The sequence below is a fragment of the Neomonachus schauinslandi genome, chromosome 2 (assembly GCF_002201575.2).
Source record: "Neomonachus schauinslandi chromosome 2, ASM220157v2, whole genome shotgun sequence".
NCBI lineage: Eukaryota > Metazoa > Chordata > Mammalia > Carnivora > Phocidae > Neomonachus > Neomonachus schauinslandi.
Genome location: NC_058404.1, coordinates 147454601 through 147474187, shown reverse-complemented (window position 1 = coordinate 147474187; position 19587 = coordinate 147454601). Strand labels below are relative to the sequence as shown.

Sequence of the window (19587 nt, the reverse complement as noted above, 5' to 3'; positions counted from 1 at the left end):
AAATTAATGCTTTCTAGATGCAGAGAGGGGTTCATAAAGAGCAGCAGCAATTGGCACCAAAGAACAGGATAGGAAGAAACACCAAAAAAGAATTATAAAGAATCAGTTAGAAAAATGGATGAAAAAATAAAATTTTTCTTGCTCTGACTCTTCTATTCAGAGTTTTTACATCATATATAAGTACCATGCTAATTCTGTTCCCTAATAAGAAAGCATAAATTCATGATGGAGGATATTGAGTCAATTATTTTTAAAATACCTAATGTATTCTTTCAAAACAATCATAGTAATTCTTTTGTATCTCTCGGAGTTTCAAATAAGCTGCTTTGGCCCAAAAGGTATGCAGTAATTGATTATTTCCCAACTAATTTTGCAAGATTATAGTTATAAATGTATCTTATTTTAATAATTTATATGATACCTAAAACAACATAATACTTTACACTGTAAAGATATGTTTTAAGAGACACACTACTATATCTACCATCTTCCTACCGAACAAAGCAAAGTCTCTGGAGTCAAATTGCCTGGGTTCAAATGGGACTTTGGTAAGTTATTTAACCTCTAATTTCCTCAATTTAATCTATAAAATGAGTATAACTATAATACATACTTCATGGGATTGATGAGAATTAATAGTTGTAAAGCACCTAGAACATGCCTACAACATATAAATACTCAATTATTTTAGCAACTATTATTATTATTCTTTTATGTTGAGATAAGATAGCATCTTCTTTCAGAATTACATAAATGCTAAGGTATAATGGTTGGCAGAATAGTGGCCCATCTAAGAGAGGTCCATGTCCTAATTCTCAGAACCTGTGAATATGTTACATTACATGGCAAGAAGGAATATAGGTTGCAGGTGGAATTTTGGTTGCTAATCAGCTAACCTTCAGATGGGGAGATTATTCTAGATTACCCAGGTGGGTCCAACGTAATCACAAGGGTCCTTACAAAGGAAAGAGGGAGGCAGGACAGTCAGTGAAAGAGTGAGAGGCTTGAAGATCCTGCACTGCTGGCTTTGAAGTTAAAGGAAAAAGCCATGAGCCAGGGAATGCAGGTAGCATCTAGAAGCTGGAAAGGGCAAGGAAACAGTTCCTCCCCTAGAGCCTCCAGAAGGAAGAGAGCCCTGCTCACACCTTGATTTTAGCCCAATGAGACCATGTTGGACTTCTAACCTACAGAACTATAAGGACAATAAATGTGTATTGTTATAAGCCACTAAGTTTGTGGTAATTTATTATAGCACCAATCAGAAATTAATATAGGTATTATTTTGGCTCACAATATCCTAGTATAATTGGGGCAACCATGTATTTTTATTTTTAAAAAATTTCTCTTTAGCGGCACCTGGCTGGCTCCATCAGTGGAGCATGCGACTCTTGATCTTGGGGGTGTGAGTTTGAGCCCCATGTTGGGTGGAGAGATAACTTAAAAATAAAAATATTTTTTTAAAAATTTCTCTTTAATGCACGAAATAAAGTTGCCATTATAGCAAATATTTATAGGTGGTCTATAAAACTAATGCTGCTTATCTAGCCCTTAATTCAAATGGTCATTCATTTGTTTATTCTTTCTTTCAACAAATATCATTGACATCTATTCTACATAGCAGGGACACAAGTGAACAAGAAAAGTTTGACCTTTATCAGATGGGTTTACAGTTTATTGGGTAATGATAACATATATTTACATGACAACAAAGTACAATGTGCCATAGGAGGAGCACAGATGTTGCAGGAGAGGGTAGGCAATGTCAAGAAAAGCTCTGAGAGGAAGTAATGTCTCTGGTGAGATTGAGAGATGAGTAGAAGTCAGGCTTAAAAGGGATGAATATGGTTTAGGATAAAATATAACACTGACAATTTGGAGTTGAGAGAAAACATGGCTATTCAAGGAAATGAATGTTCAATATGGCAACAGAAATCCAGAGACTATGTGTTTTATATGTTTCAACATATATCTTCCCTTAAGTGCCTAGTACAATGTTGTATGCTGTGCAAAATTAAAATATTTTAATTTAGCATTATTTTATGATTTGGTTGTAGAGTAGTGATTTTGTATAGTTAATTATATTATAGTTGATTATTAAATATCTCCAGTTCAGTTCCTTAGCAACATGAAACAAGTTTTCAAATATTATCAGTTATTTACATTTATACAAAAGGAAGTACTTATGTAAACAATAATGTGTTCACTATTATTTTAAATATTGTATAGTAGAACATTAATTGTAGTAGCTAGTAATCACAGTGTGAAGTAATGCTCCAATATGGCAATCAGTGTAGACAGAAAGAAGTTGAAGGAAAATAATTTACAGCAAATAAACAATTTTACCAAAATCACAGAAGAAAAAAAAAAAGAAGAAATCTTCCCAAAATTCATCAATGAGGAAATAGCAGACGAATCTCTGAATGATAACCTCTATTTATGCCTTATGATTATTTGCCTAGACTCTGAACACATCTACTACATTCATGCCAAAACAAAACTGGAGAGATGAAATATGGCTGATGCCTCTTAATTCTCTTATTTCCTGCCATTATGCTGGTTGAATATGATACTGTATCTCTGAGCAATCTTAGTCTATAAATCTAAAGGTCCAAGTTTTTTAGTACACATTGAAGCAGAAATGCATAGGTCTCTGGGCTCTACAAGTTTTTCATTAGTGATAAAATATAGATTAGGAAACAGTACAATAAAATGATTTTAAAAACCAACCTCAGTATGAGACAGACTTGAGTTTAACTACCAGTTATATAATCTTCGGCAAATTACTTCACATTTCTGAGCCTCATCCATGAAAAGAGGATAATAATGGTACCCTTCTCATTAATATACTGTAGTAAGATAATGTACTTAAAAGACCTAACGCAGTGCCTGATACATAATTAGTATCTCCCAAAATATTCAATGTTATTGATAATAGCTAGTGGAGAAGGCCCAGACAGGTATTAAAACTGTTGGACATGATAAAAATGCGAGTTGAGCACACGAGGAGGCTTTATTCAGATATATTTTGTTGGTGGTGGTGGTGGTATGTTTCACAGGGTATGTTTAGGGGTCTTAAACTTTAATAGGTTTAAATTACATATTTAATTGCATATAGCTCATTTATTAACCTGAACCTTTTAAGTTTGACACTTGATGAGAGATAGATAGTCCTGTAACTGTAGTGGCAAGTGAGTAGTATACTCCTTCTGGTCTAGTTCATGTGTGCTAGCTACCTAGGTAAAAACAATCAAACCTTATTTTGCCTGTTTTCAATTAAATATCAAATATAGTTCCATGTTCCAACTGAACACATGTCTTTTCTAGTTTAGATATTTCTCCTAAGCTTCAGACTCATATACTCTATTGTCAATACACATTAGACACTTGAACTTCTTCACAGACACCTCAAATGCAGCCGTTTTGAAGTCTAAAACTTAGACTTAAGTTTCCTGTTTCCTGCACCCTGCTAACCTCTTTCCTCCTGAGAGGAAACCTGGGAGTCACTGTAACTCCTGGCCTCTTACACTTAATCAGACACTAAATCCTATAATACCATCTCCCAAATAGCTCTTAATCTGTCCACTGTTTATATCCTTATTCCCAGGGCCCTAGTTTAGACACTAAAATTCATCACCTAAATGACTGTAGCAACCTCCGCACGAACATCTTGCCTATAATCTTACCTCTTCCCATCAATTCTGCCCTGTTTAAAACCCTCCAATGGTTTCCCTTTGCTCTTAGCATAGCGTCTAAGTTATCTCTTAATACCACAAATAGATATAGATCAATGTCCCACTTGCAGAAGCTTATTAAATTCTTAGGTTGTTTTAATACCTTCTAATACCTTACTGAAATTTAACAGAGCTCAATTTAACTCTCATTATTTGATTAGCTATTTACCAGTACTTACTATGTATGGTAACTGAGTAACTGTATTAGATATTGTAAGGGTTAGAGATTAACAGTGATATATCGGGGAGGAAAGATGAGACAAGTACATAAATATTCTTAACACAATGGAGAAAATGTTTTAAAATCCCAGCATAGGAGGAGTTAAAAGGCTATAAGATGCTAATGGAAGGAAGCATATCAGGGAATACAGCCTGGAGAAAATATGATTTTAGGTAGGCCTTGGAGGCCATCTAAGAATTGAGATATAGGGCAGCATAAGCAAAAGCCAAGAGAAAGAAACCTCAAGAAGAGAAAAAGAACAATGAGTATTTTAGTTTGGCTGGACTGTAGAATTCTTCAAGAAAAATAGTAGGAAAGCAGCTGGAAGAATAAGTTGGGGCCAGATAAAGGCAAACCCTGAATATTAGGCTAAGAGCTAAGGCCTTTATTCTATGGAGAATGAGGAATGGCTTAAAGAGAAATATTTTTTCTGAGCCATGTTTCAAAAGACCTTAACCATCAAAGCTATAATTTTCATAGAATCAATAGCTAATATGTAAACAATTATATCTACAAGGTTCCTCATGATAAAGAAAAATTAAAAAGGATTAAAATAATGTTTGGAAAACAATTACACAGTATTTAGTTATATTAGAGTTTGGAAGGGGAACTAGTGTTGCAATCTCATTAAATTCTTCATTTCATAATTGAGGCCACCAAACCAAGTCATCGTCAGTTAAAAGCTTAGATGTGTTCATATGTTTATCCCACATTTCAGTACAAGTTCTATATTTTACTTCTGGATCACTTTTAGGATTTTTGTGTCTTTAAATAGATACAGGTCTTAGCTGCAAAAAGAATCTATAACCTACTAGTTTCAGGGTAAGTGGTTTCTGAGAGAAATGAAAGCAGATGGCAACTATATTTCATCTCTTCTATTTTCTTTTTTACAGTTAAAAATAATCCTTCTTTCTTCTCTGCAACCAAAAATAGTTCAAGTAGTTTCTTTGATTACATCAAACTATCTAAAGAAGTTGAACATCAAGGATGCGTTTTCCCATTGTTACTAACATATAAAATTATTTTCACCGTTACTACTTCTTTAAGCATTAAAAAAACAAACAAAAACAAGCTACTTCTTTTGACAACTTCAGTCATCACAGCCTAGTCTGTGACACTGGCATTAAATGTAAAAATGCATTTAACTATTAGCTGAAGTACACAAAGCCATATAATAAATATTTGATGTTTCAAAGGTTACTTTTAAATTAAAAAAAAAAACTGCTGATGACGAGAGAAGCACAAAAGACACTGCAATTCATTGTTAAAGGCTGCCGTTTTCATATGCTGACACTGAGTATAGAAACATACGTATTCAAGTACTGAACTAGATTCTGGGGATTTTAAAAATGACTACATGGATCCAGACTTAATGGGGCTCATAGATTTAGTGGAGAGAAATAGAGTAGTAGAGCACATAAGTTAGAACAAAAGGTTTTAGTAGGGGAGGGATCAAAGGTATGGCTGGAAAGGTTACTTTTTGGCAAAACTGAACTTTATCTTGATAGTAACTGAGAATCATCAAAAGTTTTTAAACAAGGATGTAGGATGATAGAAATTATATTCTAGGAGGATATATCTGATGATACTGAATCAAATGTACAGCAGAGACTGGAAATGAGATTTATAAAGGGAATATTTGAAAGCCAGTACTAGCGAAGTAGTTTAGCTATAATAGTGTGGATACTGAAGACAGACTACCTGGGTTCAAATTTAGTTCTACTCTTACTAGCCTTACGACCTCATTTAAGTTCTATGTGTCTCAGTTTCTTCCATTAGAGATTATTATAGTACTTTCCTCATATAGTTGAATGTCAAGAGCTTGTAACAGTCTTGGCACATAATAACTGCTCTCAATGTTAGCTATTGTTGTTGTTGTTACTATTATTGCTATTGCTGCATAGGCCATAACTGAGATCAATTTAAGCAAATTTGGTGGTAGAATACCTTCAACACCCAGAACTCATGCCCTGAATAAAGTATCCTAATATCACCTAATCTGTCACTCACAAACCCCTACCTTCCACAGTAAGAAAATCCCCCGAAAGTCCTAGACTAAGGCAAAAAGGGTATTCTAAAAAAACAAACAGGGGCGCCTGGGTGGCTCAGTTGGTTAAGCGACTGCCTTCGGCTCAGGTCATGATCCTGGAGTCCCGGGATCAAGTCCCGCATCGGGCTCCCTGCTCAGCAGGGAGTCTGCTTCTCCCTCTGACCCTCCTCCCTCTCATGCTCTCTGTCTCTCATTCTCTCTCTCTCAAATAAATAAATAAAATCTTTAAAAATAAATAAATAAATAAATAAATAAAAATAAAAAATAAAATAAAAAAACAAACAGAAACCTGTTGGCCCTCATTACCTGTAGTTTGCTAATGCCTAAGCCAGGCATCACAATAATGTAATAAATATTCAAGTTGATGATAAATTATAGTAGCCACAAATATGGTTAAATGCCAAATGTTATTCACTATTTGTTCATTTTCTCTGGGGACTGTTTTTCACTTATTTTATTTATTTATTTATTTATTTATTTATTTATTTATTTATTTATTTAAGAGAAAGAGAGAGAGAAGGTGTGTGTGTGAGCGGGGGGAGAAGGAGAGGGAGAGGGACAAGCAGACTCTGCACTGAGCTCAAGCCCCACGTGAGGCTCCATCTCATGACCCTGAGATCATCCCCTGAGCCTAAACCGAGTCAGATGCTTAACCAACTGAGCTACCCTACCTGTTTTTCACTTTAATTGGCACAGGTTCATAACAAAACTATTAAGCTGTCTTTTCAGAAATACAAATTTTTGAGAAAAAAATTTCCTCACCTAATAATTCTAAGATTAAGCCATGGAAGATCAGGCTATGGGACCCTCTGGAATTGAAAAACTGGCTTCTGAACGGTTCTTTATCAAAAAGTTCTGAGAACGTTGGACTACAGCACTCTCTCAACACACAATGGATATTGCAACTCTTTTCCAAATACTTACAAAATGTAATCTTTAGTATAAATAATATTAGAGCCATGTGATCATTCCCATTAAAAAATCAAAAATATTTTTCTAACTTCTCTATAAAAATATACACATTCTGGTCCTGAAGTATGGCTATAAATTCTCAAATAATTTGCAATAAAATTAAGCAGAAAAATTGAGATTTGTGGGCCTAAATAAAACTTAATTTTTATGTATAATGAAAATTTAATACATTTAAAGCAAGGATATAATTACAGTCCCACTTAGATGCAACATTCTTGAAGCAATATTTCAGAATAACAATCTAGAGGCAATCTCTCCTCTGATCTCTCACAGCACGGGGTTTACATCACACACTGCTTTGTATTTCAGTAATCTGTATGCATGTCTTCTTTTATATCTGATTATTAACTCTTTCAGGGAAGAGACTCTGACTAATTCACCTTTGGATCTACTACAGAATGTAGTATGCTGCTACAGTTAGTAAGCAGTTAATATTTGTTTAATAATAAAATCTATTAAAATTTACATTCAAAAATGAATTCTGTGCTTACCATCAGAACATAGGACTTTTACCCACACCTTTTTAATTCATTAAATTGTATTTTCTAAACTCTTATGAAGGTTTTAAAATGCTTAAGATAACTTCTGGCATTTTAAAAATATTTAAATCGAAATATTACTTTTCTAAAAATTTGTATGATTTTTCTAAATGACACTATTCGTTCTGCAAAGAAATTGTATGTCACCCTTAACTTTAGCATCATATTGAAAGTTCAGATCCTAACCCCCTACATTTGAAGGTGTCATTAATACTCTGAATCTATCATATGTAATGTCTGAAAATTTAAACCTTGAACTATTGTAAGATTATAGGGCAGTCCTTTCATACTTCTAGCCCTAATAATACTTCTAAAGACAAGTTTGATTAATTCTTCCCTATTACCACCCTCTTCCTCAAATATTTTAATTTATGCTCTTGATTTCTGTCACCCGCCCAGCAAAACCTACCCTCTGGAAAAGGTCTGAAACTAATTTACACTGAAGAGGCAAAAGACTGATAACAGCTCCATGTGAAAGCCTGGTGTGGGAGGGAGCCCTGTGCCTGGCTTCTGTGCCAGGTATGCTAATGTAATCTCCCCAAGTCTCTGTTTCCACATGTATAAAATTAAAGTAGTTAGAATTAATGATACCTAAAATCCATTCCAGCCCAGATTATCACCCTTAGGAATGTTTGTAGCCTTATGCAACATTCATTCAGTTTATGAAGCATCTGAGATAGACAGGTAATCAAATACTGTAATTTCAATACTTATTCATTAAACAAACGTTGATTGAACACTTACTCTGTGTCAGACACTGTACTGGGTGCTTGCAATATCAGTGTTTGCAGAGATCTACTAGGTGATATAGAAGAACTGAGGAAAAGACAACTAAGGAAGTAGAGATCAAAGAAGCAATGCTTAAGCTCTTTCCAATACAGCAAACATTTCCCAAGTTTGGGCAGGAGTACTAAACCCTTCTTATGTAAGGGTATTGGTGTGTACGAAGGCAGCAATGTAAAAGGCACGTCGAGTGTTTTCGGCAGCTGAAGGCTGGGTTACATGGGACAAATGTTCACAGTACTTATCCCAGTTAGAATTTGGCACGCTTTGTGTGATGATTTGATTAACGCGTGTCCCTCGCTAGGCCACAAGTCCCGTAACTGCGGAACAGCGTGTGCCTTTGCCCACCATTGTTTTCCCAGAGTCTAACACACTGTCTCATGCTTAATAAATGTTGAAGAATTAACTTAAAAAAAAGAGGGTCCTCCCGTGAGTGTCATGTCCAAACATCCTGAAGAGTGAACTGTCCACCAAAAAGTCGCGGTGCCTTCTGCAGCCAACCTGAGCTCCTGGGAAAGTCAACTCCTGGAGTGGGGCTCTACCTGCGCACCGACACCCGCCCGAAACCCCCTCAGGGTCACAAATAACCGTCGAGTCACCGAGCCCTGAGGGCACAGAGCTGGAGATGGGCTAACAGCCGCCCCGAGGCCTGGCCAGGGTTCTCGAGGCCAGCGGCGCCGTCCCGGCCTCAGGTTATGGTGCCCAGAAATGTAGAATTTGGACGTTGCAGAGTCCAGACAGATGGGCAGAGAGGATATATAACAACTGCAGTGACTGGAGAGCTCCTGCAGATCTACACTCGGCTCCCGGTCGGAAACACCCGGCACAGTCGCAGTGCAGCTCACTGGACAACCCCGGGGCCTCTCGTAGACGTAGAGCTAGAGCTCCCTCTACTGGCCCTGGCGACTTCGCCTCGCGGTTCCCCCAGCCACGCCCAGACTCGCGAGAGTAAGAACGGAGGTCTCAAAGGGCTCCACGGAACGAAACTTCCTATATCTAGTGTTCCTTCACGGAAGGATTTTAATTCACCGGAATCGATTGGCGTTAAAGGGCAAAAGCGAAGAGGAAGGTGCTCTTAACGTGACAAAGCCTGTGGGACGGAGCGGGAGTCCTGGTGCACACGCCAAACGGAGAGGATTCTGGGGGCCGGAAGGAGGTGGAAACTCCTGCAGGGGAGCAATTCGCCTGCAAGCTCCCACGGGAGGAGAGCGCGTGGCTGTTTAAAGAGGCGTGTTGCTGGAGCACGTGGCTGGTTCGCGGAGGTCGGAGGTTGCAGAAAGGCTGACATCGGTGTAGAACTTGAGACCGTGAGTTATGGTGGGGAGATCCCGGCGGCGCGGAGCGGCCAAGTGGGCAGCTGTGCGAGCCAAGGCAGGTCCCGGCCCAGCGGACGAAAATGAAGACGATTTAGAAATGCCACCCTCGCCAGGGGACTCTAGCTACTACCAAGATAAGGTAGATGCTTTCCATGAGGCCCGATCCCGGGCTGCCTTGGCTAAAGGCTGGAGCGAAGTGGAGAGTGAGGACGAGGAGGGTGGCGATGAGGAGGAAGAGGTTCTAGCCCTAGATATTGCTGATGAGGACGATGAAGAGGATGACGATGACGATGGTGGGAGCTCCGTGCAGAGTGAGGCCGAGGTATCTGTGGATCCCAGTTTGTCGTGGGGTCAGAGGAAAAAACTTTACTATGACACAGACTACGGTTCCAAGTCCCGAAGCCGACAAAGTCAGCAAGAAGTAGAGGAGGAGGAAAAAGAGGAGGAAGAGGAAGCGCAGCTCATTCAGCGGCGCCTTGCCCAAGCCCTGGAAGAGGATGATTTTGGGGTGACCTGGGTAGAGGCCTTTGCAAAACCAGCACCTCAAGTAGATGAGGCTGAGACCCGGGTCGTGAAGGATCTGGCGAAAGTTTCAGTGAAAGAGAAGCTGAAAATGCTGCGGAAAGAATCACCAGAACTCTTGGAACTGATAGAAGACCTGAAAGTTAAGCTGACTGAGGTGAAGGATGAGCTGGAGCCATTGCTACAGTTGGTGGAGCAAGGGATCATTCCACCCGGAAAAGGAAGCCAATACCTGAGGACCAAGTACAACCTCTATTTGAATTACTGCTCCAACATCAGCTTTTATTTGATCCTGAAAGCCAGGAGAGTCCCTGCACATGGACATCCTGTCATAGAAAGGCTTGTTACCTACCGAAATTTGATCAACAAGCTGTCAGTTGTAGATCAGAAGCTGTCTTCTGAAATTCGTCATTTACTCACACTTAAAGATGATGCTGGAAAGAAAGAACTGAATTCAGAAGCAAAATCCACCAAGGCCAAGCCAAAATCTGTTTCAGAGACTGCTGCTGCTGCCTCTGCTGTTGCAGGTATTTCTGATGATTCTGATCTTGATGAAGAAGCTGCACTGAAATACTATAAAGAAATAGAAGACAAGCAAAAGTTGAAGAGAAAGAAAGAAGAAAATAGTATTGAAGAACAGGCCCTTGAAGATCAAAATGCAAAGAGAGCCATTACCTATCAGATTGCTAAAAATAGAGGACTTACACCTAGAAGAAAGAAGATTGATCGCAATCCTAGAGTGAAACACCGGGAGAAGTTCAGAAGAGCCAAAATTCGCAGAAGAGGCCAAGTTCGTGAAGTTCGTAGAGAAGAGCAGCGTTACACTGGTGAACTCTCTGGCATTCGTGCAGGAGTTAAAAAGAGCATTAAGCTTAAATAAAGTTTTCACTTAAGATTTTTGGCAATAATTTTAGATAAATAAATTTTTATTTTTAACTCCTGAAGTGATTGTATTGATATATACCTAACCTTAAATTTTAAAAATTCTTGTCAACAGGGAAATTTGGGTTATTGCTCATTTTTTTGTTGTTCTTTAATTTATATTATTAAAGTCATACTAGGAATTTGGGGAGCAATACAAAAGTGCTTGGTAAAAGAGATGGTGTTGAAAAAAGTTCTCCAATATTCTGTCAAGTAGTAGCCTAGGAAAGTTTCACAGCTGGTTGTGGAGCAACTGTCAAACTTAGAACACTTTTATAATGTTTTTATGAAGAGAATGCACCTTTGGAATTGTCTTATTTGTAAGATAGCCTATAAAATAGTTCTGACATATTATTTTCATTTACCTAAGTGTAGTTCTTGAGCAGGATACTTGTAATTAATAGGTTTAATGTTAACTTAAAGATTTTATACATGCTGTGTGGTAAAAGCTTAGTAATGAAGAGGAACTTTGGTTAAAAGTAGAAAAAGATATGCTTTAATTACATTAGTTGTGAACATTGTCTAATAGTCCTTAATGTGGTAAATACTGTAAAAATTCCATTTTCAGTACTCTACCGGTGACTGGCAGCAGTTGCTGTTTGCAACTCCATTTGCTGAAAATTTGGTAGGATTACTATGAGGTAAGTGACAAGTTCAAGTGGTAAAAAAAAGTTACATGTTTCTTTAGTTATTCCGGTCTTTAAAGTAGGAGAGAGATGCTGAGATGGTGAACTTGAAAATATCTGGGATGATGCCAGGGAAGAAAATGACCAGACTAGTGAAGGAAAGCACAAAAGATGTTGTAACTCTGTCACTGTTCATTAGCTATTGTTCATTAAATATCTCTAGCTGCTAGAGATACAGAGATGATCAGTGGTTAATATTTATTAAACAACTGCCATGTACCAGTTGTGCATCACCTCATTTAATCTTTATAACAACTTTGTGAGGTGTGGTACTGTTCTCTGTATATCACTTACGAGGATGCTGAAATTCCAGGAGGTTAACCTTATAAAGGACACAAGCTTGGGATTTGGACCTAAACCAGCTTAACTTGAGCCTTATCTTAACCTCTGGCTTACAGCTGCTTCCTCAGTAGCACACATGTCAAATTATTTTATTTTTTTGTTTTCTTACAAAGAGGTAGGTTGGAAATAAAAAGTAACAGTAGGTGCTATGGTACTTTTTTTTTTTTTTTAAAGATTTTATTTATTTGACAGAGAGAAACATAGCGAGAGAGGGAACACAAGCAGGGGGAGTAGGAGAGGGAGAAGCAGGCTTCCTGCAGAGCAGGGAGCCCGATGCGGGGCTCGATCCCAGGACCCTGGGACCATGACCTGAGCCGAAGGCAGACGCTTAACGACTGAGCCACCCAGGCGCCCCAGTGCTATGGTACTTTTGAAAGCACTTTATTTATACTTAACATCCTTACTCCTCACAACTTTGGTGCAGTAAATTCTATTAGCCATATTTTATTTTATTTTATTTTTTAAAGATTTTATTTATTTGACAGAGACACAGCAAGAGAGGGAACACAAGCAGGGGGAGTGGGAGAGGGAGAAGCAGTCTTCCCGCCGAGCAGAGCCCGATTGGGGCTTAATCCCAGGACCCTGGGATCACGACCTGAGCCCAAGGCAGATGTTTAACGACTGAGCCACCCAGGTGCCCTGTTAACCATATTTTAAACATGAGGAAACTGTGGCTGAGTTGGTTAAGCGACTGCCTTCGGCTCAGGTCATGATCCCAGAGTCCTGGGATTGAGTCCCGCATCGGGCTCCCTGCTCGGCAAGGAGCCTGCTTCTCCCTCTGACCCTCCCCCCTCTCATGTACTCTCTCTCTCTCTCTCTCTCTCTCTCTCTCGTTCTCTCAAATAAATAAATAAATCTTTAAAAAAAAAAAAGAAAAAGTAACTTTCAAGGTCATGTAGCTTTTAAGTAGTAGAGTCAGGATTTCAATCCAGCCTTTCTGGCTTCCCTTTTCTGATACAGTAGGAAAAGTATAGGTTTTGCAGTTAACTTACTAGGGTGCTTTTGAGTTAATTACTTGATTTCCAACTCATCTTCTTCTTCTGTATGGCACAACTATATCTACCTTGGAGAGGTGATGTAACAACGGTTAAGAGCTCTGAGATAATAGAAAATGTGTGTTTTGGCTCTGCCCCCAATTCTTGGCACAGAACTCCTAAAGTGTTGTTAATTCCTAAGTGATAAGAGCACTAGGAGCATTTTTTTGATCTAAAGAGGTGACAGGGTGGCCTCCTGCTTGACTCTGGGATGGGGGCTAGTGCCCAGAAAGATCAAGCCATATTAAAAGCTTGGAATTTTCAGCCTCACCCCCCCCACTCAACAGAGAGGGGAGAGAGGTGGAAATGGAATTGATGATTGATTATGCTTATGTGAGAAAGCCTTCATAAAATCCCAATAGTATGAGGTTCAGGGATCTTCCAGATTGGTGAATTCATCCACACTGACAGGGTGATGCACTCCAACTCCATGGGGACAGCATCTTCTGTGCTTGGCACCCACCCACACCTCACCCTATTCATCTCTTCATCTGACTGCTCATCTGTATACTCATATCCTTTAATAAGCTGGTAAACATTAAGTAAGTGTTTGCATGAGTTCTGTGAGCCACTCTAGCAAATTAATCAGACCCAGGGAGGGGGTCGTGAGACCCTCAGATTTACAGCTGGTCAGTCAGAAGGACAGGTAACCCGAACTATCCACGTAGAGAATGTCAAAATTGAGTTAAATTGTATAATACCCAACCTGTGTCACAATTGGTTTGTGCGGGGGGGGGCGGGGGGGGGCAGAGCTCACATCTGGTGTGAGAAGTATTGTTGAGTTTAGTAGCATAAAGGAAACACAGTTTTCCCAATTCGAGGGCAGACTAGACTACCCAGGTTCGTAACCCATTTCCATCACTTAGTCTATGACTCTGGGTACATCTCTCTGTTCCTTAGTTTTTTCATCTAAACTGGGAGTATTAGTAGCAGTACCTGCTTCATGGAGTTTTTACAAAGATTAATATTAAATTAATAATTAAAGTAAAGCATTTAGAACAATGCCTGTTACACAGTAATCACCTAGTAAGTGTTGGCTCTTACTACAGGGTTGTGACAACACATCTCAGCACACAGGTGCCCAACAAATTGTAGCTAATACAGAAACAGAGATAAAGTGTAGTCATATGTAAAAATGATTGAGAAATTAATATCCTAAGTTTGAAAGAAGAGGGGAGCACTGGGTGAGCACATGAAGGAATACAGAAAACCTGGCACAAGACAAAAAGCAAGGAAATGAAGTTAGAGGTTAAAAATATTGGATGTTCTATGTCAAATCCCTGCCAGATGTATAAAGTCGTGATGAGGGAAAAATGTTTTAAAGGAAGAAAAGCTTTACATTTAGGAAAGTGGAAAAAATTATGCCTGTTAAATATTCCTCCAAATATTCCTTCAGATACCTCACAACACAGTGTAAACAATTCAGGGATAGCTAGGATATAGATGGTGCTATCCTCATTAAAAACATAAAAATTGGCCTTGCCTGATGTGAATTGATAGTTAATGAAGTAACAGATTGCTAGATATAATATTTACATCATCCAAATTTTGTATATACATATACATACATTTAAAGGGCACTGAGATGTGCTGGGTACCATCCTAGCATGGGAATAAGTAACTACTCAATGTGATCTCTTACCATAGTGACTCACTTTGTGAACTCAGGAGTGTCATGGGTAACAGTTCCAATAAAATAGATAACTGGTTTCTGGCATCAATACAAAGCAACAACCTGTTAGTTTTATGTCAGCATGTTAAGCTGTGGGTAACTATTGAAAATAAAAATATTAAAAATTAAAGTACAAGAAAATACCAAATTAGTGGTCTAAGTGATTTACTCTACCACTAACCAGCTGACTAGCTTTGAGTAGTCAGTTTTTCTAAGCCACAGTTTCTTACCTATATTCTTATGAAGGAATTAAATAAAATAAATGTATCCCTCTAATTTTTGTGTAGAAATAAATGTATTTGCTTATCAGACCTCTAAAACTACCTTTATGGTCAAAGCTTTTGGCACCTGGGAAATTACTTTTTATAGTCTTAAAGATACACAAAAGATTATATCTCTGAAGAATGGCTAGAATTGCTTATGCCTTGTTGTCTGAAGTAAAAGACATAAACATAACTTAAAAACATATTTTAAGTTAATATGTTATAGTAATATGTTAACATTACCAAAATAATTCAAGAAAAGTGAAGGTCAGTAAAATTTACATCTCAGGTCACAATGAGAAACATGTACCACTGTCTGAATAGTAAATGATCCCAAAAAATCATGCAGGATTCAACTAGAGTTCCAAATCATTCAAATGGAATATTACTTCAGGTAATAAATCAGAGTTTAAAAATTCTTTTAGATAGTGATTCTAACACATTTGCATTATTCCATTAAACGTTTAAGCACAGAAACAGGATAAAAAATTTAACACCACCCAAATCAACAAGTGTTAACATGTACGTTTTAAATTTTGCTTAAAGTATATTTTCTCAGTATCAAAGTTTTTAATTTAGTTACTTCAGCTATGCAATCCAGATGTTTTCTGGATTCCTTCAGCTATACATTTTTGAAGAAGAAAAAAAGATTTTTTAACGTTTGCTTTAAATGATAGTAAATATTAAGAATCCACATTTTTAAAACTATAAATAAAACAAAGAAAGCCCTGGAGGAAATGAATAAAATGGTCTGTCTTAAGAGAAACAATGTAGGGTAGCAATTAAGAGTTTGACCTCTAGAGCCAGACTGAGTTTAAATCCGTGTCTCCACTTACAGTGTGTCTTTGACCTACTTAATCTCTGTTTCAGTTTCCTCACACTGAATCATGTATGATGTTATACTCATTTAAATAGTTAAACCATATAATATACATTTAGAACAGCACCCGGAAGGTAAGTGCTTAGTGTTAGTTAATATTAATCTTTTTTTTTTTTTTTTACTATTAATCCATTTAAAAAAATAATTTACTCCACTTGAAAGAGTTAATTTTCTCCTTGGTTCTCTCATAGTGCTTTACAGACCAGAGTGCCTAAGGATGAGGTAGTTAAGTTTAAAAAGCAGATTTCTGTGCCTACCATCACCTTCAGATTTAGCTAGCCTGGTGTTAATTTAGGGACCTGTATTTTTAACAGGCACCTCAGATGATGCTGATCCAGATAATCTATAAAATACACTTTGGGAAACACTGCTCTGGGCACACTGGTTTTAGGTTTCTCTTAGCCAATAACAGACATGAATGAAATTAATTACAAGAATGATATACGGTGTGGCATTAACATGGGACTACAAAACCTCAGTGGTAGTCCCTTGAGAATCTGTTGAAAGCAATGGACCTTCCCCCAGAACAATAACCTAGGCTTAATCACATTTATATACCACAAGTGGGTTTCTGAACTCTGAAGCCAGGCGTCCCAGGAAACCTTACACTAGAGAACTGTTCCTTTTATTTACCCTTAAGCATTGCTTTATATGGCCTATGCTAATACATGTACTAGGAGATCATTTTACGATGGGTGAGAGAGGGGATTATTCAAAATAAGTAGATGACTAAACAAAACCTGATTAGCACTCATAATTCTTTTATACTTATTAAATGAGCTCTTTTAGACATACAGTTGACACTTGAATATGGGAATTAAAGATGCCAATACCCCTCTCCCCAAGCAGGTGAAAATCCTGTATCATTTTTGACTCCCCAAAAACTTAATAGTCTACTCTTGACCAGAAGCTTTACTGATAATATAAATAGCAGATTAACACACATTTTCATATTATGTGCGTTATATAATGTATTCTTACAATAAAGTAACTAGAGAAAAGAAAATGTTAAGAAAATCATATGGAAGAGAAAATACATTTACCAAACTGGACTGTATTTATTGGAAAAAATCCAATAGAAGAGTACCTGCTCAGTTCAAACCCATATCGTCAAGGGTCAGCTGTACTTACATTTCTAATTACACCACATTCAAACCTACACATAAAGGGAAATTAAGGCCAAATAAATAAGTTTATTCCTTAGACTTCACTTCAGTCCAACTTTTCTCAATCACTTCTATTCAGGAACCCAATGGCACAGAATTTTGATAAGATTTTAGAAAGAGGAAAAGGATTTCTGAGAACTACCAGAGGAGTAAATCTGTTGTGTATTGTAAAAAGGAGAAACTCAAAGATGGGAACTTTGGGAGTACACACATCGGTGAAAGAGAGAGACACCATGCAGTTGGAGCGATTAACTGCTTAGTTAGGATGCTATGGGACCTCAAAAGAGGCATGTACCTCTTACATAAGGCAGGCAGAGAAGCTCTATTTGAGTAGAATCTTGGAGGAAGAGTGAGTGTGGCAATATGGGGAATGCCAAACATTTTAAAGTTTATCCAGGGACGCCTGGGTGGCTCAGTTGGTTAAGGGTCTGCCTTCAGCTCAGGTCATGATTCCAGGGTCCTGGGAGTGAGCCCCACATCAGGCTCCCTGCTCAGTAGGAAGTCTGCTTGTCCCTCTGCCTCTGCCCTTCCCCCTGCTTGTGCTCTCTCTCTCTCAAATAAATAAAATCTTATAAATAAATAAATAAATAAATAAATAAATAAAGTTTATCCAAAGGCAACAAGGGGGAAACAAGGTTGGAAGATAATATTGGAAAGGTAGGGAGGGGTTGGATCATGAAAGACCTTAGATTGTATCCCAGATATGGAGAAGACAAGCAAGGTTTTTTAAGAATCTATGCAACATAATTAGATCAACCTTCAGATAAGTTAATTACTCATTCTAAATGCTGTAGAGCAATGGAATTGGAATAGATTAAAAATAGAGGCAGGACTGGGCGCCTGGGTGGCTCAGTTGGTTGAGCGACTGCCTTCGGCTCAGGTCATGATCCTGGAGTCCCTGGATCGAGTCCCGCATCGGGCTCCCTGCTCGGCGGGGAGTCTGCTTCTCCCTCTGACCCTCCCCCCTCTTATGCTCTCTCTCTATCTCATTCTCTCTCTCAAATAAATAAATAAAATCTTCTAAAAAAAAAAAATAGAGGCAGGAAAACCAGCTAGGAGTCATTTGCAATAATACAGGCAAGAAAAGATTTCAATTAAAGCAGAGAAAACAAATTAAGCAACAGATTTGACAAAAATTTAGAAGAGAGTTTGATGAATGCATGAGAAGTGGAATAAACAGTAAATAAAGTCATAGAAGGTCAGAAAACTGAACAGCCAAATAGTTTCAGCAACACTATTATTAAAATTCCAAGCTGACACAAAATACCATAAGCTTCTCCAGCATAAGCCTGTTGAACTCTACTTCTCCACAGTAAACATAAGGAACACCACTTTGCTCCTTGCTGTTAGTAGCATTTCATTAAAAAGATATAATTATCAAACTATTAATCAAAATCATCCCTCAACATGTTTTATTTTCTATTATAAAGGTAATGCCTTCATCATAGACTATTTGCAAATACAGGAAAGTGGAAAAATGGAAAAATACATCCATATTTCTTCCACCCAAAGAAAACTGCCATTGGTGGGCGCCTGGGTGGCTCAGTTGGTTGAGCGACTGCCTTCGGCTCAGGTCATGATCCTGGAGTCCCTGGATCGAGTCCCGCATCGGGCTCCCTGCTCGGCAGGGAGTCTGCTTCTCCCTCTGACCCTCCTCCCTCTAATGCTCTCTGTATCTCATTCTCTCTGTCTCAAAAAAAAAAAAAAAAAAATTTTAAAAAAAAAAAAAAAAAAAAAAAGAAAACTGCCATTGTTTGACCTAGGTTAAATATATTGCTGAAGATAAATATATGTCTTAAGAGTGCATTGTAATCTCATTAAGAATATTGTATTAAGAGTAGTGCTTATAGGGGTGCCTAGGTGGCTCAGTTAAGTGCCCAGCTCTCGATTATGACTATGTCATGGTCTCTATCCAGGTCCTGGGATGGAGACCCTTTTTGGGCTCTACACTCAGTGGGGAGTCTGCCCAAGGATTCTTTCTCTCCCCTTCCCTCTGCCCCTGCCTGCTGCACTCTCTCTTTCTGGGATAAATAAATAAATCTTAAAAAAAAAAAAAAAAGTAATGTTTATATTTCTAAGAGTTTTACAGAGAAAAATAAACATGGAGAGGATATATATATTGACTAAGTATTTTTGTAATTAATGTTTTGCAAAAATAAGTCAGTAACAGTCATCAAAACCTTGTGATTCAAAAGTGAAGGACAGTGGACTCTACAGAGAGCTTTCACACTGAGGCTTTATATTAACTAATCAATATAAATAAATTTCTGCATTTATTAAAATCAGAAGTTAAACATGAGATCTTAAATTGAGTGTATAGTTTTCAAATAAGTCTTTTCCCAAGTACCACACAATGAAAAACAAACAGCTCAAGAAAACCATTTTTTTATTTTATTTTATTTTAAAAGATTTTATTTATTTGAGAGAGAGAGCACAGAGGGAGAGTAAGAGGGAGAAGCAGACTTCCCGCCAAGCAGGGAGCCCAATGTG

General features: G+C 37.9%; 1 protein-coding gene across 1 annotated transcript; it reads left to right on the top strand.

The window, feature by feature from the left end:
* Positions 1 to 9457: 9457 nt before the first annotated feature.
* Positions 9458 to 11069, top strand: UTP3 (UTP3 small subunit processome component). The gene has a single exon (XM_021702232.1). The coding sequence runs from the start codon at positions 9610 to 9612 to the stop codon at positions 11011 to 11013; it is 1404 nt and encodes a 467-aa protein (XP_021557907.1). The 5' UTR covers positions 9458 to 9609; the 3' UTR covers positions 11014 to 11069.
* The last annotated feature ends 8518 nt before the right edge of the window (positions 11070 to 19587 follow it).

Coding starts and splice junctions, on each gene's coding strand:
- UTP3 (XM_021702232.1), top strand. CDS start 9,610: ATGGTGGGGAGATCCCGGCGGCGCGGAGCGGCCAAGTGGGCAGCTGTG.